Source organism: Squalius cephalus (genome assembly GCF_949319135.1).
Source record: "Squalius cephalus genome assembly, chromosome: 11".
In the NCBI taxonomy this organism is placed as follows: domain Eukaryota; kingdom Metazoa; phylum Chordata; class Actinopteri; order Cypriniformes; family Leuciscidae; genus Squalius; species Squalius cephalus.
Window position 1 is genome coordinate 31,033,303 of NC_137132.1, and position 26,054 is coordinate 31,059,356.

At 36.7% G+C, this 26,054-nt stretch overlaps 1 protein-coding gene across 2 annotated transcripts; it reads left to right on the top strand.

Moving 5' to 3' along the window:
* Positions 1 to 1,698: 1,698 nt before the first annotated feature.
* pgm2l1 (phosphoglucomutase 2-like 1) lies at positions 1,699 to 25,154 on the top strand. Of its 2 annotated transcripts, none has more exons than XM_079885860.1 (14): positions 1,699 to 2,371; positions 5,710 to 5,877; positions 7,944 to 8,050; positions 11,355 to 11,439; positions 11,589 to 11,672; positions 14,847 to 15,040; positions 17,940 to 18,129; positions 18,448 to 18,545; positions 18,664 to 18,844; positions 19,950 to 20,043; positions 20,669 to 20,798; positions 22,061 to 22,250; positions 22,345 to 22,478; positions 23,524 to 25,154. In XM_079885860.1, the coding sequence occupies exons 1-14, from the start codon at positions 2,270 to 2,272 to the stop codon at positions 23,624 to 23,626; spliced, it is 1,860 nt and encodes a 619-aa protein (XP_079741986.1). In that variant the 5' UTR covers positions 1,699 to 2,269; the 3' UTR covers positions 23,627 to 25,154. The 2 variants fall into 2 exon arrangements, 1 of the variants encoding a protein (XP_079741986.1); XR_013822724.1 differs by having other exon boundaries at positions 1,767 to 2,371; positions 22,061 to 22,179.
* Positions 25,155 to 26,054: the final 900 nt, after the last annotated feature.

Here is a 26,054-nt window from a genome sequence, read left to right on the forward strand (position 1 = left end):
TCATTGGCTCTTGCAGAAGCTCAAACATGCTGTGTAACACACAAGAATGAACCTCATTGGTTCTTGCAGAAGCTCAAACGTGCTGCGTAACACATGAGAATGAACCTCATTGGCTCTTGTAGAAGCTCAAACATGCTGTGTAACACAAGAATGAACCTCATTGGTTCTTGCTGAAGCTCAAACGTGCTGCGTAACACAAGAATGAACCTCATTGGTTCTTGGTGAAGCTCAAACATGCTGCGTAACACAAGAATGAACCTCATTGGTTCTTGCAGAAGCTCAAACGTGCTGCGTAACACAAGAATGAACCTCATTGATTCTTGGTGAAGCTCAAACGTGCTGCGTAACACAATAATGAACCTCATTGGTTCTTGCTGAAGCTCAAACGTGCTGCGTAACACAAGAATGAACCTCATTGGTTCTTGGTGAAGCTCAAACGTGCTGCGTAACACAAGAATGAACCTCATTGGTTCTTGGTGAAGCTCAAACATGCTGTGTAACACAAGAATGAACATCATTGGTTCTTGCTGAAGCTCAAACATGCTGCGTAACACAAGAATGAACCTCATTGGTTCTTGCAGAAGCTCAGACGTGCTGCGTAACACAAGAATGAACCTCATTGGTTCTTGCAGAAGCTCAAACGTGCTGCGTAACACAAGAATGAACCTCATTGGTTCTTGGTGAAGCTCAAACGTGCTGCGTAACACAAGAATGAACCTCATTGGTTCTTGCAGAAGCTCAAACGTGCTGCGTAACACATGAGAATGAACCTCATTGGCTCTTGTAGAAGCTCAAACGTGCTGTGTAACACATGAGAATGAACCTCATTGGTTCTTGCAGAAGCTCAAACATGCTGTGTAACACACAAGAATGAACCTCATTGGTTCTTGCTGAAGCTCAAATGTGCTGACAATGGTACTCAAACGACAAAAAAAGTCGTTTGAGTCACTCTTGAGCCCCATTCACACTGCCAGTGACACGCAGTGACAAAGCGACATGATCCCATTAAATTCAATGGAGGGCTGGCAACTTCTGGCGACACGAGCGACAGTGACCATTGACGACAGAATGTGGGCGTGTCAAGCGACGCGAGACACGCAACAAAAGTTGCATAAATTTCAACAACATGCAACTTTTATTCAAATTATAATGATATCTTAGTTTTATATCACTTAAGATTGTACTTTCTATAGATCTGGCTAAACGTGCAGTCTACCAATAACATTAGAGCAACAGCACTGGGAACACCCACAAGCAACTCACAGTACAGAGACTAGCGACAGACAGTGAAAGTCGCTGACGGTGTGAAAAGGGCTTTGGTCCTTGGAACATTTTTATTGTAAAAGTTGTTAAATATTATGTTTAGCTACATTTTACCTCACACTTTCATAGTTAAAACTGAAGCGTTATAGAAAGTGAGATTTTAATGACATTTTGACCACTGTACTACTATGACGTCCTCAGTTTTCATTTCAGAAATTTGGTCAATAGCCTACAGAATCAAAACATTTATCTTTTTAAACTTTTGTCATCTTGAATATCTATAATATTATGTTCCATCATAATATTAAATATTGCAATATAACATTATAAACAACCACAAGATGCAGTTTTTAAATTCATTAGGGCTCACTCTATTGCCTTGTTGAAAACATGGGGGAAAAAATCAATTTCCCAGCATCCCCCTTCTAAGCCCATCCCACCCATGAGTTGTCTTTACATCTTAGCTAAAAGTTTGATGGACACAGCAGTTTTTACGAGATAAAATCCACACCAACACTCTTATAGATATAGAGAAACATTTACAAAATATTTTGTGACGTGACGTGCGTTCATAACGGAACTGCCGATCATCAACACACGCACTTGGGCTAAATCCATCAATGCAGTTAGCATGTGGCTCACTAGCTTCTCTTACTGCAGGAAATGCTGCTAGCTCTGAAGTAAACTATCCAGCTGCAGTGAGTTTAGTCTTGAATTATTTGTTGTAGTCATCAGAAAATCTAGTTTTAAAAACCATTTGGATTCAAATGCGATTTGCTCTGTGGACATGGACACTAACGTGATGCACAACAGTCTTATTTTGACGCACATAGCGCGATGAATTGTGAGTTGTGAGTCTGTCTGTCTGTGACCTATTTGAATGGTGACGTCACGCCGTTAATCTTTCATTTCCGAGCACGCTGTCCGCAATAACATTCAGTCGCACCGGTTTGAACGAAGCAGCTGGATTTGAGGTACGAAACTGAGGTCTGGATCTACCGCTAAAATGGGGTCTAACGGAGACCTCAACGCAAACTCACAGTGTCTCAGTAGCACTGGAGACCTGGTCCTGGACAAAGCGATCAGTCAATGGATGACCTGGGATAAGGTGAGAATGCAACTAGTTTTTAACCTCATCACACTGATATTATTAGGACTGGTTGCCAACCATTGCGACTGGCAGCCGCCTTGTAAAGTGTTTGCATATTGTTCAGACGTTGTTTGTCATTGTGAGGCTGTGCATGGATTTTTAAGTGGCATCTGCTCATAAATGCAAATAATTTTTGTGTCATGACCATAAAATGCAAAGTTAAAGCCTCTGAAATATTCAATATCACGTTGCATTTCACTGCATTGCAGTACCAACTTGAGTCATTCAAATGTTGGGCTGTGGTAGAGATGGTATCAGAATGTAATACCATGGTAATTTGAAACACTCTAAATAATGTACCGTAGTAGTACAACAGTATTCCTGGAAGTACCTTGGAGTACCATGTAAATTCTGTGGCGTATGAATTTAAGTAACGTTACCATTTAAGTACTCTTTTGTAACAGATGGTACTTGTCAACAAAAAGCATGGTATTGCCCCATTACAAAAAGTACTGTTGCTGTACCATGTCACAGTGATGAAATCAGAATTCCGACACTAAAATTGATGCTTTATGGTATATTTACATGGTTCTCTAAGATTCTTCCAGAAATACAATGCTTAAAAAACATGGTAGCAAAAACTCTGGTAGTAAATTTACATACTTTTTGTGCAAGGCACTTGTCATAAAAGACTATATTATTACATTATATGAGTTGGTCGAAGTAAGTACTATGAACTATCATATAAATAAGTGTCATCCTGCATGTCATATCCTGTTACCTGAATGTCAAAGTCAGTATGACCAGCCTCTCTGTCAATCTGTTATTCTATCATACTGTAAAGAGAGTGAGATGTGATGCCAAAGGGAGCTTGTGCTTTAAATATTGAGCCTTCAGAGAATGTGGTACATTATAACAGCTATTTTAGTGATATTCTCAGAAATTAGCCTACACATTGGTTTGTATTGATATAAATACAGTTTGCTGCTCTTTTTCATTTATTTATTTTTTGTTCTTTTTAGCTGAGGCAGATTTAATAGTCATATGTCTGGCTGACCTCTTCCTGCAAATGTCAAACTCGGCCTGCACTGGATGACTGGTGTATAGTAGTACACTACAGAGCAACCAGCTGTCAGCTGGCAGTTGTAATAAAAAGCCATTAGCTCAGCAAAAATAGACGGAAAGTAACACATTTCCTTTTGTGAAATGCTTAAGTGGTACTTTTACTAATTGTGTACTTCCAATGCTATTTAGACATTCTTGTGTTCACATATTTGGGTGGCTCACAGCTAGCTTACATGTTTGGATTATTTGAAAGCCTGTTCAGTCTAGGCCACAGAGATAAGCTTTCAAGCAACAGAAGGAAAAAAAAAATTATAATATTAATTTTCCATCCTGACTGTTGAAAAAAAAAAAAAATCTATGATTAGATGCATTCGCGCTGACTCATCATTACTGGGAAGAGTGTCTGATGCTGCCCACGTTTTAAATGTGAGGACATTTATTGATTTTTGATCAGATCAATAGTTTAACATTTGCTATGGCCTGCGGTGTACCAGAATCCTGTTTGTCCTTAAAAATCACTTCCAAATAACAAATTGAGTTTATGCATGGGTTCAGGTTTATATATAAAAACCATTTATTTTTACTTTTTTTTTTTTATTATTAATTACATAATCGGTTGTATTGAGGGTTAGTTCACCTTAAAATGACTCCTTTGGTTAATCTTCGAAAACACAAATTAAGATTTTTTTTTTTTTTTCATTGAATCCTGAGAGGATTTGTCCAGGTAACCATAACTCCTAAAAGGTTAGGCTATAAAGGCGTCGTAAAACGAATCCATATGAATCGAACGGTTTAATCCAAGTCTTGTGAGGAGACGCAAACACTTTATGTGATGAACATACAGTACCAGTCAAAAGTTTGGAAACATTACTATTTTTAATGCTTTTGAAAGAAGTTTCTTATGCTCATCAAGCCTGCAGTTAAAAACAAAAAAACAAAACAAAAAAAAAAACAGTAATATTATGAAATATTATTACAATTTAAAATAATGGTTCTCTTTTTTAATATACTTTAAAATGTAATTTATTTTTGTGATGCAAAGCTGAATTTTCATCAGCAAGTACTCCAGTCTTTGGTGTCTTATGATCCTTCAGAAATCATTCTAATATGCTGATTTATGATCAATGTTGGAAACAGTTGTGCTGCTTAATATTTTTTTTATAACCTGAGATACTTTTTTCAGGATTATTTGATGAATAAAAAGTTAAAAAGAACTGTATTTATTTAGAATATAAATCTTTTGTAACAATATACACTACCGTTCAAAAGTTTGGGAACAATAACTATTTTTTTTTTAAGAATTAGTACTTTAATTCAACAAGGATGCGTTAAATTGATAAAAGGTGATGGTAACGATTTATATTCTTAGAAATGTTTTTATTTTGAATAAATGCTGTTTTTATGAATAAATGCTGTTAACGTTTTACTCATCAATGAATCCTGAAAAAAGTATTCCAAAAAAATATATTAAACAGCACAACTGTTTCCATCATTGATAATAACTGAGTATCAAATCATCATATTAGAATGATTTCTGAAGGATCATAAGACACCAAAGACTGGAGTACTTGCTGATGAAAATTCAGCTTTGCATCACAAAAATAAATTACATTTTAAAGTATATTAAAAAAGAGAACCATTTTTTAAATTGTAATAATATTTCATAATATTACGTTTTTTTTTTTTTTTTTTACTGCAGGCTTGATGAGCATAAGAGACTTCTTGCAAAAGCATTAAAAATAGTAGTGTTTCCAAACTTTTGACTGGTACTGTATTTAATATAGGCTTTTGTTCACATATAAACACACATACATAGTGCATCACACATACATAGTACAAACACAGAAGCTTGTACGTTCACATGCTAGAAAAAACTTCAGTGGTTTTCACGCACACACATTTGAGCTTCCATGTTTACCGTATGTGATTCACTCTATGTAGGCCTATGTATCAATTATTGTTTAGATCTAAATAAAAATCTAAATTAAATCTCTTCATCATAATAAGTGTTTGTAACTTTACAAGACTTGGATTAAACTGCTTAAATCGTTTTATGATGCCTTTATGACCTTTTTGGATCTTCTAAGTTTTGTTGGTTACCTAGTCAAAAACCTCTCAGGTTTCATTGAAAGTGTCCTAATTTGTGTTTTGAAGATTAACCAAAGTCTTATGGGTTTGGATTGACATGAGGGTGAGTAAATTATGACATAATTGTAATTTTTGGGTGAACTAACCCCTTCAAAAAACTTGTATGAAATTCAAATTGACAACATTAGTGTTTGTGCCTATAGAATCCTCAGACACGGGAACAGATCGAGTGTCTGGTGCGAGAGGGGCGTGTGGTGGAGCTGAGGAGGAGGTTGTGCTCCAGGATGACGTTTGGAACGGCTGGCTTGAGAGCCCCGATGGGAGCGGGGTTTGCTCGCATCAATGACCTAACTGTCATCCAGTCGACACAGGTAAGTCCAGGTTAACAGCATGCAGATGAGATCTCAACAGGTATTCCTTCTCGCGTGAAAAAGATATTAACAAAGGCATAAGTCTTTGACCTTAAATGTGGTGAGGGCCTGTTTACAACAAGAGTGAAGTAAAAACACACTATTTGCATTCTTCATCCAACAAACTTTGCGACTTTTTCTCTCACAATTTGGACTTTTTTTTTCTCAGAATTGCGAGTTTATATTATCTTGTTCTGAGAAAAAAGATTAAAACAAGTCACAATTACCTTTTTAATTGTATATTCTGTGGCGGAAACAAGCTTCGATAGTAATGGACTGATATAGTGAAAGCCAAAACGTATGGTATAATGATGATAATAAGGAGATACGGTTAGAAGTAATACTAAGAGTAACCATTTTAGCTGTAAATGGGGGATTCCAAATGTCACCCTATACATCCAAAATGCATGTTATGTCCCTGTCAGGGTTTATTTTACGATAATGATTTGCTGGCTTATTGTACATTATACTTTACATATAAAAAACATTCCCATTTTCTCAGCATTTGCTTTTCAAATCTTTACTTTTTTGCCTGCTGGTTTCAGTACTGTTTTTGGACTAACAAGGAAGTTTTGACTTCTGAAACTTACAGGATAGCTTTAAAGTACAGTGACCTCAGGGAAAATGTGATTTCTCAATTCATGACCCCTTTGACACTGCTGCGAGTGTGTTTTTAATACAGCAGTTAAAGGGATAGTTAACCCAAAAATGAAAATTAGCCCATGATTTACTCACCCTCAAGTCATTCTAGGTGTGCAGTAGGTAGTCAACCAGAATGCCTATTACCGCCGCGCTAGCCAGCGCAGCAAAACCACCGGGGCAAAAATAAACCAGTCGCATTTCAAAGTCATTCGCGAAATGACCGTCGGGTGGTGCAAAGGGATATTGTGCAAAACAGCAGCAATTGCCGCATTTTGAAATGTAAGGGGGGTTAATGTCGATGAAATACTACAACTATGGTAAACAGAATAGAAAATTTTTTTCGAACAGAAAAATAGAATCAAAAGTTAAAAATAGAGACGCCAACAATATAGCTTATATTTCATATTGTAGACGTCGGTGGTCAACAGAAGCCTATTCCCTGGGGGAGCAACGTGATAACAATAAACCCAAAACAAATTAATAACAAAAATAACAAACAAAAATAAATTGGGTGCAAAGAAGCTGATTATTTTTACTATTCTATTGATGAATGAAGACTGTTTCTCGCTCGTGTGAGCGAACACTAATTGCTGGACAAACAAACTTTTGGGCATTTCTCAGTTAGTGAATTCGTGGCCGAGTGGTAGAACTTAGCTTTCGATCATTTTAGATGACACTGGTTCAAATCCCGAACAAACGTGGACTACTGTAATTTTTATATTAGGCTATTAATGCATTTTATGAATGCAGAGAGATTTGTCTAGTTCTAAAACTCTGTTACACCATATCGTTTATTTGCTTATATTTATAAAATAAAATTACCATGCATTTCCATTTTACACTAAGGAACAAATATTATCCAACAGAATGACTGAATTTACATCTGTATAATAATTTCAATAGTATCATAATTTCAAAAGCAGTTCTGCTAAAATATATATATATTTTGGGGTTCCCTATACAGAAAGAGTTTTTATAAACATGATTTTAAGCAAGGTGCGATTTGCCAGGGGGGACGGGGATTTCCTTCTGGTCTAAACATCCCTGCTTCTGCTGAATTATTTTAACCCCATTATTTTTTTACGCTATTATGGATTTTTTCTTTTGCTATTGGGGCAAATGAGAACGCAAAAATTATATTTGTTGTAGGTTCCGTTTCACTACTATAAAAATGTACTCAACTATGACGACTTCCGCTTCTGAGAACCCCAGAGATGTGAAAAGGGTCCATTTCAACAGTTACCAAGGGCACATTTATCTGGAATACTGTTTATGAACACAAACCCAGTCTAGTTGGTTGATATTTATTTGACAAGTATTAGGCTATTCATGATCCATTCTGTTTTTATAACCATTTTAAGTCTGTCTTTCCTTCATTGTTGTAGGGAATGCACAACTATTTAGCCAAATATTTCCCTGACCTGAAAACAAGAGGGCTGGTGATTGGATATGACACTCGTGCCCAAGCAAGCAGTGGCTGCACCAGTGAACGGTAACATTCTCCACTCCATTATATGAACTGTCTACATGCAATGACACCTTCACAGTGTTTATAATCTGGCATATTTCATAGCTGCATCAACAAAATAGCCTTCTCCCATGTTCTTTCTTAAATATTTTCATAGGCTAGTATTTTATCTATTGATTTGCACCAACATTTGTTGCACATGCAAGTGGAGATTCATAACTAGATGGCATATGTACTGTAATCCCAAAACTACATAGTATAGTAGGTGACAAATAACATTTTATTTAGTTTTCAGTTTTCAATTAAAGTTATAGTTCATGCAATACATGTAAATTCTGTCATGATCTCCTACCTTATGTGATTTTGAAAACTGTATGTTTCTTTCGTGTGAATCACAAAAAGACATGTTTTAAACAAAGTGAGGGTGAGTAATTGATTAAGAAATTTATTTCGGGCTAAACAAACCCTTTAAACTCACCTTCACCCTAATATATTTGGATTGTAGAGGAAAGAACTCTGTTGGAATTGAACATTAGTGGATGTAGAAGTAGATGTCTTGTTTTACCAGTAAAATTGTCTGCAAAAAGAACCAGCAAAACTGCCTGTTTTGGGACAAGAGCAAAAATACGAGTTCTCTCTTCCTGCACTTAACTATAGTGCTGCATTCAGGCACACGTTGAGCGCACTCATCAATTGCATTCTTTGTTCTGAAAGCACATTTCTAGAGTCAAAGCAATAGAGTTAGAGGTTACTGTTAAAATGTTTCACCTGGCCACTCTGCATAATATGTACTGTAATAACTGTTATATCATGACCTTGACTGCATTATATATATAATATTCTGATTAGTTATTTGTCTTGAAAACACATTAACCTAATTGCTATAACCAGATTAGACAGGTAAGACAGGAATTTTGGATCATACAAACTTAAACTACTTATTAGGGGCCAAGTAACGAAGGTGCGATGGCATCTATTGTATCTGTTAATCGTTGTTTCAAAAGTTGTGAAATTGGGTACACTGATAGAGGAGAGTCTGAACATTAACCACAGCAATTTTGGAGTCTCTAACTCAATCCCTCTAGCGCCACCAACTGTCCAAAGTTGCACTTACTTTTATTCTAGTAAATTTTGAACCGCAAGGGCTAGAATCAAAAAATTAATTATACCCTGCCTATGATGTAATTTTCAGTCATGAAAATATTTCCGCCATTTTTAATTTTCTCTGATTTCCACCAAAATTGTCTCAGATCTTCTTCAGACCATGCTGGCAAAAAGTTATTAAAAGCTTTATGATGATAACAACCATTTTCAAATAACGCACAAACAAATTTGACGAAGAGCATGCCAAATTAGTTGCAAGGTTATATCTCCGCAACCGTTTAGTGCAAGGATAGGCAGAGTCGGTCCTGGAGAGCCTCGGTCCTGGAGAGCCACTGTCCTGCAGAGTTTAGCTCCAACCCTGAAAAAATCCTCTGTCTGTAGTCTTAAGCCTGGTTCACACGGCAGGATAATTAGGCCGATTTTAGCCCCGATTCACCCCTTCCGACAATCTTAAGGATGCTCCGATTATCGTAAAATAATCTGATCAGATATTCCTGCCGTGTGTGGTGTGTTAAGACTGCTCTCGTCTGTTCGGAAGGATGTCGGGACCACTCCGATCTCAAATCGGGGATATCCAACATGTTGGATTTTTTTGGCCCGATTTCTCCTCGTGTGTGGTGTCCCCCGGGGACAAACGAGCACGCAGCCTGTGGACTGTGTCGTGTAGCCAATCAGAAAGCCAGGTGACGAGGCGGCGAGGAAGCACCGGGAAACAAAATCAAAACATTCTTTTGATAACGTTTTTTTTTTCGGTTAAAAACAAACTACAAACTATCGCCACTGCATCCTCTTCGTCCGCTATGATTGTTTACTCTGAAGTCACGTTTGATCTCGAGGGATTTTGCGAGATTTCCCGTCTGACCTGGGAATGCTTGGGAGTCAAATCGGTTCGTGTGTGATGTGTTGATTTTGCCGTGTGGCTGCGCACCACACACTGTACGACCAGAACTGTTAGACCCGTGATTTTTTTATCGCCGTGTGTGGGGTCTGGGTCTCTCAGGTTTGGAAAATCGGCTGACAATTTTAAAATCGTCCCGTGTGAACCAGGCTTTAGTAATCCTGAAGACATTGATTAGCTTGTTCAGGTGTGTTTGATTAGGGCTGGAGATAAACTCTGCAGGACAGCGGTACTTTAGGACCGACGTTGCTTATCCCTGCTTTCGCGTATTGAGATGAATCTTGGTACATGTCATCTCAAGCATGTCCTGAAACAGCATGACCATTTTGGCTTAGCGCCACCTTCTGGTCAGGAGATTTATTTTTTATTTTTTTTCCTAACTTCTTAACTGTTTGCCCAAAAGTCATAAACTGGTGCAGCATACCGAGTTGAATGATACCCAGTTTTCCCATATCAACCATTTTAGTCATTGGCCATTTAGAATTTTGTCATACAATGCTGTATTTTTATAATTACTAAAACTCTGTATGTGTCACCAGGACCATACCCTGAAGACACTTAAAATGTCATTATAAATTTTCCAAAAGTTTAAGTAAAATGTATGATTTCAAATTATATAATAATGAAAAAATAAAAATAAAATGCTCATAGCTTTTGATTAATTTATCATATTTTAATGAAACTGGCCTTTATCAATTCCTTGAGTCATACTGAGAAAAATGATACCAATTAGGCCTATGCAATGTTTGGTTGAACTTGCTGTCTGCCATTTTGCATTTCTTTGAACAAATATTTTTTCAAACTCCTCCTACCTAGACAGTTGGTCTGATTTTTACCAAAATCAATTTAGAAAAAAAAAGCCCTGAACTTTTTCTGGCATGGGCTGAAACCATTCTCCAATAACGCATCAACAAATTTGATGTCATGGTGGCTGTAACTCTGTAACACTTAGGCATATTGACACCAAACTTTTAATGTGTCATTGTCACCTAACACTGACCACACATCAATTTGGTAACAGCGCCACCTATTGGTCCAAAGTGCTAAGCAATTAAATCAAATTACTAGTGATTGTATAATTTTATTTATGATTTTCCAGCTGTTTTGCATCAAATCTATCTAAAGATTTCAATTACTTATTGTTGCAGTCTGATAACTTATTCTTCATTTGTGCTTAGCCCCTTAATTGCTGCTTGCATCTATATTTTAGAATTATATTTGTGTATGTCTATACAGTACTCTACATTTGCTGTAATAAAATATTTTTTCTGTTACATCAGATAAAACAGTGCAAATAACATTTCCCACCCTTTGGTTTATCTGCAGGCTTGCCAGGTTGACTGCAGCTGTTATGCTTTGTAAAGATATCCCTGTCTATTTGTTCTCTACATATGTGCCTACCCCATTTGTGGTAAGAAAATGTTATTGATAGATTTTGTTTTAATTACAGTTATATTTTGTCTGTCTTGGGAATTACCCCTAGGAGCAATGATGATAAAGAAAAGAGGTGAAAGTTATCTTGAATCCTGTGAATTGTCTTTCCATCTTTTTGTCCTCCAGCCGTACGCTGTGATGAAGTATGGAGCTGCAGCTGGAGTCATGATCACTGCTTCTCATAACAGAAAAGAGGACAACGGGTACAAGGTGAGCAGCTGTTAAAGGAGAACTCCGGTCAATTTTAACATTGAGCTCATTTTTTTGTACATTTGGAGTGCTGTCAATACAGAGAACAACGACAAAAATCGGTGTTGCCTACACCGAGTTATTCTATTTTTAAAATTTGCACCCTGTTGACTTCAATGGGGCAAGTACTAAACCTGCTTTTAGCCTCTTAACATCCTTGATGTGTCTTTACAAGTGCACAGAAAATGTGAGTGATTCCTTCAGAGTGAACACGAGTGAGTCTGACTGCAGTAGATGTGAGAGAAATGTATAAAAATGATGTTATTTAAGCCAGCGCAAATACCTTTGTTTACATCCTGTTTTTCGGTTGAAGTCCAAAGTAGTCGATTGCAGAGTTCACGCGCGTGATCATAGGTATTAAACCTATGCGTGTGAACTCTGCAATCGACTACTTTGGACTTCAACCGAAAAACAGGATGTAAACAAAGGTATTTGCGCTGGCTTAAATAACATCATTTTTATACTTATCTTTCACATCTACTGCAGTCAGACTCACTCGTGTTCACTCAGAAGGAATCACTCACATTTTCTGTGCACTTGTAATGACACATCAAGGATGTTAAGAGGCTAAAAGCAGGTTTAGTACTTGCCCCATTGAAGTCAACAGGGTGCAAATTTTAAAAATAGAATAACTCGGTGTAGGCAACACCGATTTTTGTCGTTGTTCTCTGTATTGACAGCACTCCAAATGTACAAAAAAATGAGCTCAATGTTAAAATTGACCGGAGTTCTCCTTTAATAAATTGAGTTCAATAATTCAAACCTACAGTTTTCAGTTATTTCAGATCATTCTGCTGCATCACAGTAAGAGAATTGTCTTGAAAGTGTAAAATAAAAACAGCAATAAAAGAGCTGGAGGAGTTATAACACTCTCACACTTGCTATTCTTGTTACTTGCCCTGTTTAGATTTTCGATAATACACGTTTTTAAGGCTAGCAAACTTAATCCATACAGGTATAATCCACCCCAAAATGAAAATTGTCATCATTTACTTTTTTCTGCAGGATCTTTTATAGATATAATGCAGTGACTTTGTAAATGGGGTTCTTATAAGTTCAAAAAGTAATGCTGTTATGGCAAAGTAAGTGTATATTGTCAGACATGTCCTTCTCTTTTTGTAAAATTCTTCTTATTAATATAAAACCAAAATAGTGAGTCCTTTGATCCTTCTTCTGAGACTTAAAGGACAAGTTCGGTATTTTACACATAAAGCCCTGTTTACAGATCGTTTCTGATGAAATAGAACGGTTAAGATTAAACTTTTGACAGATGCTGCTGTCGCGAGAATTTTAAGTTTATTTCGCTTCCCACCCCCCCTCAAGAATGGTAGTCTATGTGCACTGGAACAATCCTTCCTAAAACGCATTAAACTTTCATTTAAAAAGAGATGAAACTCACCGAGTGGTCAGGGGTGTTCACTGATATGCTCATACAAAAATCGCTGCAAAAGATGCTTTCCAACAGGTGTTTTACCATTCGTTGTAAAACTGTGGATCTATTTTTCCAAACGTCTCACACCCGTAGATTCTTCCGTTGAGAGCTTGAATAATAGACACTCCAGCCCAGTTGGTGGCGATAATGCACATTTGCCAATTGCAAGCAAACCACTGGCATTTCACTGAATACACAGAAGAAGCAGAAGAAGAAGCGGCGGAGTAATACCGTACCTCACACAGCACATTCAATGCAAGTCAATGGAGTTGGACAAAAACTACGATAAAACCTGTTGGAAAGCATCTTTTGCAGCGATTTTTGTATGAGCATATCAGTGAACACCCCTGACCACTCGGTGAGTTTCATCTCTTTTTAAATGAAAGTTTAATGCGTTTTAGGAAGGATTGTTCCAGTGCACATAGACTACCATTCTTGAGGGGGGGTGGGAAGCGAAATAAACCTAAAATTCTCGCAACAGCAGCATCTGTCAAAAGTTTAATCTTAACCGTTCTATTTCATCAGAAACGATCTGTAAACAGGGCTTTATGTGTAAAATACCGAACTTGTCCTTTAACATTGCATTTTACTATTGGCACACACTTCACGTGTGGTGGAAAAGCAATGAAAAATTTTGGTTCCGCCTATCAATTTCTTTGTGCGTATTTTCATGTTATTTTTAAACTTTTCAAGCACAAGAACATAATTCGGTATTCGCACGCTGTTTTATGTTTGTGCACAGAAAAGTTGCCTTTCATATAGTACGCAAATACTGAATTGACTTCTTTCACGTCTTCATGCGCTTGAATGGACAAACATACACAAAATTTTCAAAATATCCTTTTAAACAGCTGGTTTTGTCTTAAGTGAATGTAAACAGTTAAGAAAGAAAACCCATGTGTGTCAGTATATTGGACCCATGCATTCGCTCTTATGAAAGCAGCCTAATATACCTTCTGTTAATCAAAAGACAAAGTGAATATTACTCCATTCTTGACTAAATAATTTTTGTAACTTTAATAAGGATTCACCTATATTTTATTTATAATGTGAAGACAATGCAGTGTTATTTTACATTTGATGACATTTGATTTCAATGTTTGTACTAGACCTTCATGAGAAACTTTAAAAAACTGTTTATTTTATTTGTTTAGTTGTATTTATTTGTTCTTATTTTATTTCTGACTGTTTACTTTTCTTAAATAATGTTTGAACTTTATATTAGTTTAGTCTAGTTGTTTTTGCTGTGGTTTTTTTGTTAAAGGCATAGGCAAAAGTTTATGTAAGTTTTCTTTTGGCTGCTGATTTTTCTTCATGGTATTCAGCTGCACTGAAATGTTTTGCAAAAAGACAGAATAAATAGGTTTGATATCTAAATGTTTGACCTTTTTTCTTTTTTTTTACCTTATTGTAATCGAAACTGGGAATTGGGAATCACTAAAATGCAAACGATACCCAACCCTAATTACAATAGATCTGTCCAACTGCCTAAAATCTTGATTTTGTTCATTGTTACATTCTGAAATGTTTCACAGTGCAAATACATGTTGCATTCATATCATTGCTGCAAGGGACTGTAAACAAGTTTAAAAGCACTGACTTTTGAAAGTAAAACAAAAACGCAGTCAAGTATGTCTTCTACATACCTCAGAACAGGAACAAGGTGTTCAATTGATGTGATTCATCCTTGTGTTTTTCTGTAGGTTTACTGGCACAATGGTGCACAGATCTCATCGCCACACGATAAGGGGATCTTGCATTGCATTGAGGAGAGTACTGAACCGTGGGCCGAGTCCTGGAATGCGGACCTAGTTGAGAGCAGCCTGTTAAGGAGTGACCCACTGGAGGACGTCTGCCGCTGGTACATGGAAGAGCTAAACACTGTCTGCTTCCACAGGTGCAGTCTCTCACCTGTTCTAAGAGCGTGTACTGTTGGTGTTTTTAAACCGTAAAAATAAAGTGCCCGGAAGAACCGATGAGTGTTTTTCGTAGCAATAATATAGATGAACCATTTTTGGTTTCCCAAAAAACTTCAGAGAAGTGTTCTTAGATTAGAAGCATGTTTTGGTGCCATAAATGTGACATTGAGTGTGAAGAACCTTTATATTCTAGAAAACCTTTTTTCCTTTACAAAGAACAGTTTGTGCAGTTTGAAGGTCACACCCTGACAAATAATCTTTTTGTGTGTATTAGACTTTTTTGGGTTTTTTTAGGTGCATTTGTATTTACTACAATCAAAATGGTATGCTTATTTGTAAATGTCACAAAATCAACATTTTATTAGGTGATATCAATAACAGTAAAAGTACCCATTCTACCACAATTGGAGATCACCATATACTGAAAAAAAAAATGTTTTCTAATTTTCTTATTTATTTACAAAGTTAAATATTAATAAATTGGATTTAATACTTTTAAATTAAACTCTACACATGTTACTTTAAGTATTGTCTTTAATAAACAAACATTGCTAAATATTCAAGTAATTATTCAAGGAAACAAATTAAAGGTGCAGTAAGCGATTTCTGAGAAACGCTGTTGAAAGTGGATTGGACTGAGCACCACAACAAACCCTTTAGGACCCTCATTAATATATATATTTAAAAAATATCTGCGCGAAACGGCTTCTCAAATAAGAAAAATGTAGGGCAGACTAGGGCTGGGCGATAAAACGATAACGATATGTATCGCGATAGACACGTAATCAATATCAATAAAAAATGCGTTCGATAAAACGTTCGATAATTTTTTTTTTTTTCCGTCGGAAGAAACCAGCAAAGCAAGTTTGATTGCATGAACAAAGGCACTCACTCTCTAGTAACTAGATAAAACAGGAAAAGTCAGCTCGCCTGACTTCAAGTCTGACCGTAGTCTGACCAATGTCGTCTGCAGATTATGCAAGACCGTCGTCAGTTTCTCTGTCATTCGCGTGCTGCTGATGCGCTGTTCTAGCGTGTGCGTTTCTCAGCGCGTAGTTACATGTGAAGCAGCTAAAAGCCTGTCTTTCGAGTCTTATTGTGCTAATACTGTTATATACACACAAGGTTTACATAAACTAGTCGGATATGTCTAAAGTGAAAGCAAACTTGAGAAAATTGAGAGAAACTCTGCTTGTCAAATGCGTGTATATTAGACGCGTCGCGCGCAGCTCTTAAAGAGACAGTAGTAATAGTAAACACGCTGCCGCTTGTCCTTAAAGGGATAGTTCACCCAAAAATAAAAATTATCTCATTATTTACGCACTCTAATGTTGTTCCAAACCTGTATTAATTTCCTTCTAATATTTTCTAATATTAATATTTTGAAGAATGTGGGTATCCAAACAGTAGCTGGTCCCCATTGACTTCCATAGGAGAAAAATATACTATGGAAGTCACTGGGGTACATCAACTGTTGGTCATTCTTCCAAATAACTTTTATTTTCAACAGAAGAAAGAAACTTATTCGAGTTTAAAACAACGTGAGAGAGTAAATTATGAAAATTAGAATTTTTAGGAGAACTATCCCTTTAATGTTAATTAAACAACAAAATGTAAAGAGAAAATCACTCACTGCTCTTGACTGATAACTTTACTAATAGCTTTAATAAGTATCAATGTATAATTTATACAGTGAAGTCTGTTTTGTTTTATTTTCATATTTGTTCATTTAATTACTTTCTGCAATGCTACTGTTAAACACACCTACTGTAGCTGAAAACATAAAGCACTGTTTATTTAATTTGTATATTAAGTTGTGTATGTGTAATGTGTATCTTTGATCTTAATATTTAATAACAAAGAAAATAATGAGAACATTTTTTATTTCGCCCCTGTCTGCCATTCTTTTTTATTTTATATTTTGTTACCTAAGGCTTTGTTTTTAAAATATGGACATTAGTTTGGCTGCAATGCTCAGTCACAAAATAGTAAAACCAACATAAAAAAGAATTGTGATAAAATCGTGAATCGTGATTTTCCTGAAAGAAATCGTAATATTATATTTTTGCCATATCACCCACCCCTTTATAAAGCATTTCTTACGTATTCTTTAATTTTGCACCTTAATGTTAAGAGATAATTGTTAAGTGTTCATTGTGATTTTAGACTTTTGAGTTTTCCATGGTCGTGTTGACATTTCTGCCTTCATAACTGATGGGATTATAATCAGAGGTAGGTTAAGTTTAAAATAAAAAATCTTTAAATGTAATATATTTGTCTCCTGGACTGGTCCTTATTTTAAATATGTTATAAAAAATTTCAATAATTATCGATATCGACCGATATGAAACACTTATATCGTGATACAGTTTTCAGCCATATCGCCCAGCCCTAGGGCAGACGAATTGATGTAGGATTTTGTCCATTGTCCAATTTTTTAGATGGTTGTGGTTTGCTATTGGTGGATCTCATGTGAGTGACAGGTTGCCCTGCCCTCGCGCCAGTAAACACATTATCAGAGAAGAGAAGAGATGCAAGAGGGAGGGGAAGTTATTTTGACTAAAGATTACAAGGACACAGGAATTTAATATATATATATTAAATTTTATAATATATATATATATATATATGTATGTGCACAGATAAATCACCTATATAAATACTGCAATATTTCATGAAAGATAAGAATGGTCAATATTTATTTCATGGTGACTTTCAGAAACACTATGATCTACAAAGTCTAAATAATTTATTTTGGTTAGAGGAACTAAGTATTTAGAAGTAAGTATTTTTCAAGTATGTGTTTTAACATACAGGGGGTTGTTGGATTTAGATTTTTTCAAAGGTTTCTATTTATTTATTTATTTTTTATTGCAGAGAACTTAACACAAAGTCTCCCCTGAAGTTTGTGCATTCATCTTTCCATGGTGTTGGTCACAACTTTGTCCAGAGAGCTTTTCAGCAGTTTGGCTTCCCACCTCCGATCCCTGTTCCAGAACAGAAAGATCCAGATCCAGAATTTTCCACTGTCAGTTGTCCTAACCCAGAGGAAGGAGAATCTGTCTTGGTAAAATCTTATTTATTTGTTTTCCTTCTTATATTTCGACTTTTATAACTTATATTAAGTTACATAGTTCTAAATAACTACAAAATGTATTTAATTACCATAACATTTAAAACAAATTGGCTCATTAATTAGTGATTTATTTATTAAGTTTTTCTTTGAAAGACCAAGGGTTCTTGCCATATGTGGTAATTGCGTCCTGCCAAAACCAGCTAGCCAAACCTTGACCCCTTGGTTATAGCACAGTGAAGGTGAAAACAATGCTAATTTAACATGCGGACATACTGTAACCATTGAGTTGTGTTGCACTGTCCGTTTAAGGAGCTGTCCCTTCGTTTGGCCGAGAGAGAAGAGGCTCGGATTGTCGTGGCCACAGACCCTGATGCTGATCGCTTGGCTGTTGCAGAGCAGAATGACAAGTACTATATCATTAATACCCTCAGCAGTAAAACATAGAAGTATCAGGTCTACTTGACAGTACTTGTTCTGAACTCTTGAGTTAAGTAGTTATTAGTATTCTCTGTTTTTTATGGGCAGTTGCAGTTGGAAAGTGTTCACGGGAAATGAGTTAGCTGCATTGCTCGGCTGGTGGATGTTGTTTAACTGGAAGGAAACACATCCTGACCCAGCAGACACTAAAAGAGTATACATGCTGGCCACCACCGTATCTTCCAAAATACTTAATGCCTTTGCACGCATTGAAGGCTTTCATTTTGAGGTTAGTTCAATTCTCAATTTGAAGTTTGTACTATACTAAGGCTTAAAATATATTGTTTTATTATTCTTGAATCGAGATTATGATCTAAATCAGGGGTTTGGATGCTCGTATAAGGACCACATCTTTAAATTTAAAAGGCAGCTATAATTTATTATGTATAAAGACCCAATAAAATGTGTAAAATGTTATTTAAAGGTGCTCTAAGTGATGTCACGTGTTTTTTAGGCCAAAACATTTTTTTGTCACATGCAGCAAACCAATTAATCCAGTATCCTCACTAACTATGGGGTCCAGTATCCTCACTATCCACTAGCTGCCTGTCCCCTGAACACACTGTAAAAAAACGCGATCTCTGTAGACAGCCCAGGCTCCACAAATGGCAACAAAAACAAACTGGCCCAGCCTGGACCACGAAACATAACAAACAGTGTTCCAGCCAATAACCGACAAGAATGATTTGGGGGTGGGGGTTGGGGGGTTAGTGTGCATGCACATGAAGGGGGTGTGTGGGGAGTGGAGGAGAGAGAAGCATGAAGAGAGAAGTTAGCTAGAGGAGAGATGTCCTAGACAATGACAACGACTAACGTTAAAAATTTATATTCTTGAGAATTTTGATATGACACGACTAAAAGAGACCAAAGAGACGACGTTCCGATGAACAAAGAATAGGGAAAAGGAGAAGGAACGCGCGAAGTCCCGAATTTACATCAGAAAAGCGTTCAAAAGGTGGCGAGAACCCCGCCGGCAGAAGGGCTTCCAATCCGAAGTTCAGGTGACTCTGTTTTTGCTGGACAGGTGGGTAAATCCAGTTTGGTTTTTCTAAATGGTTCATGACTGTTTCAGGAAGCACGGAAGGGAGTGGACAATACTTTGAACGTCAACAAGAAGTGACTTCACCCAACATCGCTTAGAGCACCTTTAAGAATTCTGTATTTCTAAAAATTTCCACATACACCCTAGCACTTCCTTGTGCAGCACTTTCCCTCAGATTTGAAAACCCCTGATCCGGATTAATTGGTTTGCTAAACAAAATACAAGGCCACTGCTTAATAGTTTAACTTCTTACTGCACTTTGGTATTTTTACTTTGCCGTCTTTCATCCTAGGAAACATTGCCTGGCTTCAAATGGATTGGAAATAGAATCCATGAATTAACAAAAGCAGGAAAGGAGGTCATTTTTTCTTTTGAAGAATCCATTGGTAAGTGTTTAACTGCAGATACACATGAAGTTCAAGCAATGCTGTTGCCAGCATGTTTGTTTATTCTTTAAATTAGTGGGATTGTTCATCCAAAATTAAAAAGTTTGTTGTCCTTTACTCACCTTGTCATTCCTAACATTTAAGGGCTTTTGACACGATGTCAAACCTGTGCAGTCTGAAATGATGTTAAAATGTTAAGACTTGACGCTTCGCAACAGGCAGCCAGTCACATGCTTCATATTCACATGCTTTGGACAGTCATGGAAACAATGCGCGTTGCATAAACAGTAGTTTCAGTGTTTGGGGGGAGACGGATTCCGTTTACACAGGGTTTAGTCAGTGGGGTCCAGTGTTGTTTTGAAGCACATTGACTTTGTATGGACAAAACAATTGAAATATTCAAATTTCTCCTTATAACACACTTTTCATAATCGAATCGATTCCCAAAGGATCTTTTTTAAGCTTCCTCTGTCACTTTGAAATGTCACACAATGGGTTGTGAACACCATTTTAAGTTGCTTGAAATTTAACAGGGCATGTATTTTTTCAATACAAAGTCAATGGGCTTCATAACAATACTATTTGGAACAATAATGTTATGTCTCATCCTTTATTTTGATGCCAGGGTTTTTGTGTGGGAACATGGTTCTTGATAAGGATGGAGTCAGTACATCGGCTGTTGTGGCTGAGATGGCTGCTTATCTGCACACCAAAAACCTTTCCTTGAACCAACAACTATGCAACATCTATGAAATGTGAGCGTCTATTCTGCTACACTTCTTTGGTTTACTTTAAAGGGACACTCCACCCATTTGCATTAAGCTTTGCATTGTTAGAAACCCAGTCATACTATTGAATGGTCGTGCAACACTCTCTCATTTTCCCCTGAGACGGGAGAAATCCGTTATTTACCTTTTACACTTCCTCCTACAATGACGCAAAAATCGTCATTTTGCGTCATTGTAGGAGGAAGTGAAAGAGGGGGGGATTTCTGTTGAGACTACAAACACTCGTTCCTCATCTTTCCCAGGGGGCGGGACCCACTCACGCTACAGACCTATTACAGATCAGTGGGTGGGACTTTACTCTCTGAAACTGAAAGCAATATCCTCCATCTTGTTTGAAGCTAAGCTAACAGGCGCTGTGGAGACAGATGTAAAGTAATGACAATAGCGGAGGAGAGTGCTCAATATGATATAGAAGAAGAGGATTTCGGAAGTCTGATGCTTGAATCAGGTGTTTGTGGCTACCTTTACAAGCCGCATTATAGCGAAGAGCAGCCGAGGCAGAAGACCTGCCTGCCGTGGACGAGGAGCCTGGACTGGCTCGAGTTAGGGCGGACTGGTGGCGCCGGTGATCTCACTATGCAACTACGAACACAGAGATAGAGTCCGTCTGCGGCAAAGAATTTCAACGATGACAATTTCTCCTGGACGAAATCTCTGAATCAGACGAGGACACGGACGTTTGTGTTGTGAACTATCCTAGTTTCGCACCGCATATGTTCTGACTGAACATCCAGGTACCATGCAATAATTCACCTTTTCGAAAGAAATACAAACGAGGAGTAATGCACTAATGAGTTCGCCAACTAACTAGACATTTTGTGTGAAATGAATTTCAAGCTCTGGTGGTAGCTAGCCTTGTAGACGGAAGAGTGATTTCTCTTATAGGCAGATATGCGCTTTCTGGATTAGTGGGAGTGGCTTGCGGAGCTGTGCAATGTGGTGCATTGTGGGAGTTGTTGTCTTTCATACAAATGCGTCCTGAAGTTATTTTTTGTCTTTCCTCGGTCACGAAGGCACCAAATTCAAAATTTATTTTACATTTCGACTACATATATGACCCACTTTAAATAAAAAACAATGTTCAAATGGGTGGAATGCCCCTTTAAGTACTTGATAATTATTGAAGATTCAAAGAACTACAACATATTTTAGTGTGATTCTGTACCATTGCTTTCACATTTTACTTTGATCATAATACTCTGATTGTTCTCTTCACTGTTGTACCCCAGATACGGCTATCACATTTCCAGAACATCCTATGTCCTCTGCAATGACCCACCCACTATTTATAGAATATTTAGCCGTCTGCGCAACTTTGGAGGCCCGGGTGTTTACCCAGAATTATGTGGTGATTACTGCATCACACACATCAGAGATGTGACCACTGGTTATGACAGCAGTCAGCCTGACAAAAAATGTGTATGTCATAGCAGATCTCCTGTATATTTCTTGATTTTAGGTCAATGACAAACAGTTTGATTGGAATAATTGTTCTTTTAATATTTCCTTTTAGGTCCTTCCATTAACAAAAAATAGCCAAATGGTTACATTCACATTTCAGAATGGCATTGTTGCCACGCTTAGGACCAGCGGGACTGAGCCAAAGATCAAGTATTACACAGAATTCTGTGCACCACCAGGAGAACGGTTTGTATCTTCTATTAGAAGTTTTAAAATGGATGGTTTTGTTGGCACTAGACTACTTTACTGGATAACTGGTTTTGTTTTAATTTTGAATTAAATGTATGAATGTCTTTGTTAGACAAATTGCCAAATCAAGTGGCATTTTTTTTTTTTTAAATGTGGTAACTTCATTTCGATATTCCATATGAGACATTAGAATGTTAGTCATTAGACTGTCTATTTAAAGGGTTAGTTCACCCACAATTCTGTCATTATTTACTCACCCTCATGTCGTTTCAAACCCATAGGACTTTCGGTCATCTTTGAAGATCCTTTTGGTGAAATCTGAGACCTCTCGGTCCCTCCATAGACAGCTATGAAACTTCACCTTTGACGCTTCAAAAAAGTTCATAAAGAAAGCATAAAACTAATCCATATGAATTGAGTGGTTTAGTCCAAATTGTCTGAAGAGACTCAATCACTTTATACGAGGAACCAATTGAATTTAGGCTTTTATTCACAGATAAACAATGTCTGCTTATTCTACTATTAACCCTAACAGTCCACTAACACTAGTTAACATGTTGCAAATTATCTTTAAAGTATGTTGTCTTCAAAGTTAGTTATCTAATTGCAAAGTTATTTATAGTTAGTAGAATGTCTTAAGTGGACTGTCGAAATAAAGTGTAACCAAAAAGGATTCAGATTAAAGAAAATGTATTTGGAACATATCCATAGTTAAGGTGATGGCTAGTTGGGACACATGTGTGATCTTGAGTATCTGACATGGATCCACTACTTTGTCCAGTTCATTAAATGTCATTGCAAAAATGGCTCACATGATTAAAGACGGTTCTGAGAAAGTCAAGCATCATTTGTTTGTGATATCGAATACAATGCCATTTATACATTTATGTGTGGCTTAAATGTCCTTACACTTTTTGAGGCCACTGTATTATCTTACAGACTTTACCTGATTTTCTCGATTTTTAAATATATAGGAGAAAATGCAATTTTATGAATAAATTTGATCTATGAATATGTTGTTGTTTTTTTAATTGTATTGCAGTGATATCTCTTGTCTGGAGGAGGAGTTAAGAAAAGTGACCACTGCTCTAGTTGAAGAGTTTCTTGAGCCTGACAAGAACAACCTGCTTCGCAGATCAGTATAGCTTTATTTTACTCATGAGTCGTGGTAAGATTGTTGTCCTCATCATGGGCATCTCATGTAAACCAGTCCCAAAAGGCCTGTCAGTGTACCGTCCTGTGAATGTCGTTTTATCACTGTGAAATTATTTGAAGCATTATCACCTCATGGCTCTCAAACAAAAAAGTAAATATGACTACCTATTAATTTCAGTGGTTTATATTACAAATTTTTTTTTTTTTTTTTAATCTCAATTGAATGTGTCTTGTTCTGAGAAGGACATTTCCAAGGGTTTGATTTTATTTTTGTAAGTTTATATTTGTCTAAACTTGATCTTTGAATGCCACATTATTACCATTACTTCTGTTGTATTATCCCACCTGCTTTGAAATTGATGTTTGCTTGTGTACAGATTTCATGAATATCACTCCACATTATATTACATATATTATTTGAACCCATGATCTGCTCATTGTTCTCGGAGGTTTTGCTGAGAGTTGCTGCTGCTACCTTTTAAAGCTCTGTGAGCATGTGTGTTTGTTGTGCTCTCATAAACCTGTCCATAATATATAAATATATATGTTGATGCTCACATGTGTGTTGCAAGGTGCATTGACGCTCACGCCCTATATGTAGTGTTATATGCGTTGATAATCAAGAAGCAAGCAGGACAGCACTTATGCTGGCTTTGTCATGCTGGATACGCACTGAGTAAAGGAAATTGAAGAATCTGATTTGTTTTTGAAACTTCTGGTTTCTGCTGTACATAGTTTCATGAGCATATTTGTCTTTTGTGGGTTATATACACAATGTGCAAGTTGCAGTAAGTTATATAAGTGCTATTGCCTTGCAAGCAAGACAAACACGGCATTACACTCTAATAGATAAAGAGGAGGATTATAATTATTCACTCTTAGCTGTTTGGTTGCTAAAACAAGAACTTATAAAACAGTTAAGAAAAGAAAAGTTGGTCAATTACTGTTTGACAGTTTTGTTTCCTAACAGTTCTCCATCACTTAAGAAATGTATTATTTGGGCAGTTCTTTGTCGTTTTAGCTTATTATTTATTTCAAACGCAATGATATCTACTCTCTTTATTTATTTGGTTCTTCCATGATGCAGTCGTACAGCCATTTCTGCCTTTTTTTTTTTTTTTTTTTTTTTTGATTTAGCAAGGTTATTAAATGGCACAAAGTCAATATTAATTGAGACGGTAATATTGTATTGTTATACTGAGTGTATATTAAAAATATAATATACACTCAGTTCTCAGCACTCAGCACTCAAATCAAAGTTCATGAAATGTGAAGTATATTAGTGTTTTGAAAGAATAATAAATATTTTTGTTGATTATTTGAGAGGGTCAAATAGAGTGTACCTGATTTTTGAGGTGGAAAAAAAGATATTTTGTGATATTTTTGGAAAACCAAAGGAAGAACTAAAAGTACAGATGTTTTTTTCTGTCTGCATTGTTTCAAGTAAAAAATAATTTGCTGTGCAACCTTGACATTCCTTATGTTCACCTCTCTACAAATAAATCTTTGTATTTGTAATGTGTTGTGTTTGTCTTTCACTGAATATAGGAAATAACATTTTCGTAAATATTTCTGATTAGGAGCATCATCCGTCTTTAAAATCTGGACAATCTTCTGGCCCTAGTAATCTAAAATGATTGCTAATAGCTATTACAGAGGAACAACATTTTTAAAATGACATTTTCTATAGATAAAATGAATAACACTGTCCAATGACAGCTTCTTCTGCCGCCATTGAGCTTAGTGTTCTCCCTGAGATTCTAAAGTGTTATATGAAAATATAACTGAAATGCAGAAAAAAAATGTGAAATGCATAAAAAAAAATGTGAGATGAGGCGGTTCCTTTGTTGCTGTGATTTGCTGATTTCCAGGTACATGGGATAATGCCCGCTTATTATGTTGGGAATGGCAAGACCACTTATCCACATTCAAACTGACGGGAATGGGTGGATTAAACCTCTGGATTTCATCCAGGGAACAAGAAGGTTGATTACCACTGCATATAAATCTAGCTTTCACTTAAATTTCAGTGATGTCTGTTATTGTGAATATTTCTTGCCTATCAATCGAATTATCTCACCTCCCGGATATAGATTTCACTAATTATCTGCTGTCCTGCCTCAAACATGGTTCTCTTACGAGAGGTTCTCTCGTATTGCGTAAGTTGCGTAAGTCATCTTTTCTCAAGACATGAAGCCAAAAAATTATCCTTAATTTTTGTATTTATTGTCAACGCAGTGCAGCAGCTAGCAGACCTAGAGCGGGCTATCTAGCGCGCTCATTGGCTGCCCTGCGGCAACTGCAGCAGCCAACCACTGAGCCCCGCGTGACGTCGCGCCCTCACGCGTCAGAGCCCGCCAGAATGGGCGTGGCTAAGCGTATATAAGCAAGGGCTCGGGGGGCTGCTACCCTGATTTT

Bases quoted from the DNA above. Each gene is read 5' to 3' on its own strand.
- pgm2l1 (XM_079885860.1), top strand. From the start codon at position 2,270: ATGGGGTCTAACGGAGACCTCAACGCAAACTCACAGTGTCTCAGTAGC. The intron at 18,546-18,663 runs GTACTATATCAT...TTTTATGGGCAG, and splicing joins GTTGCAGAGCAGAATGACAA to TTGCAGTTGGAAAGTGTTCA. The intron at 22,479-23,523 runs GTTTGTATCTTC...ATTGTATTGCAG, and splicing joins TGTGCACCACCAGGAGAACG to TGATATCTCTTGTCTGGAGG.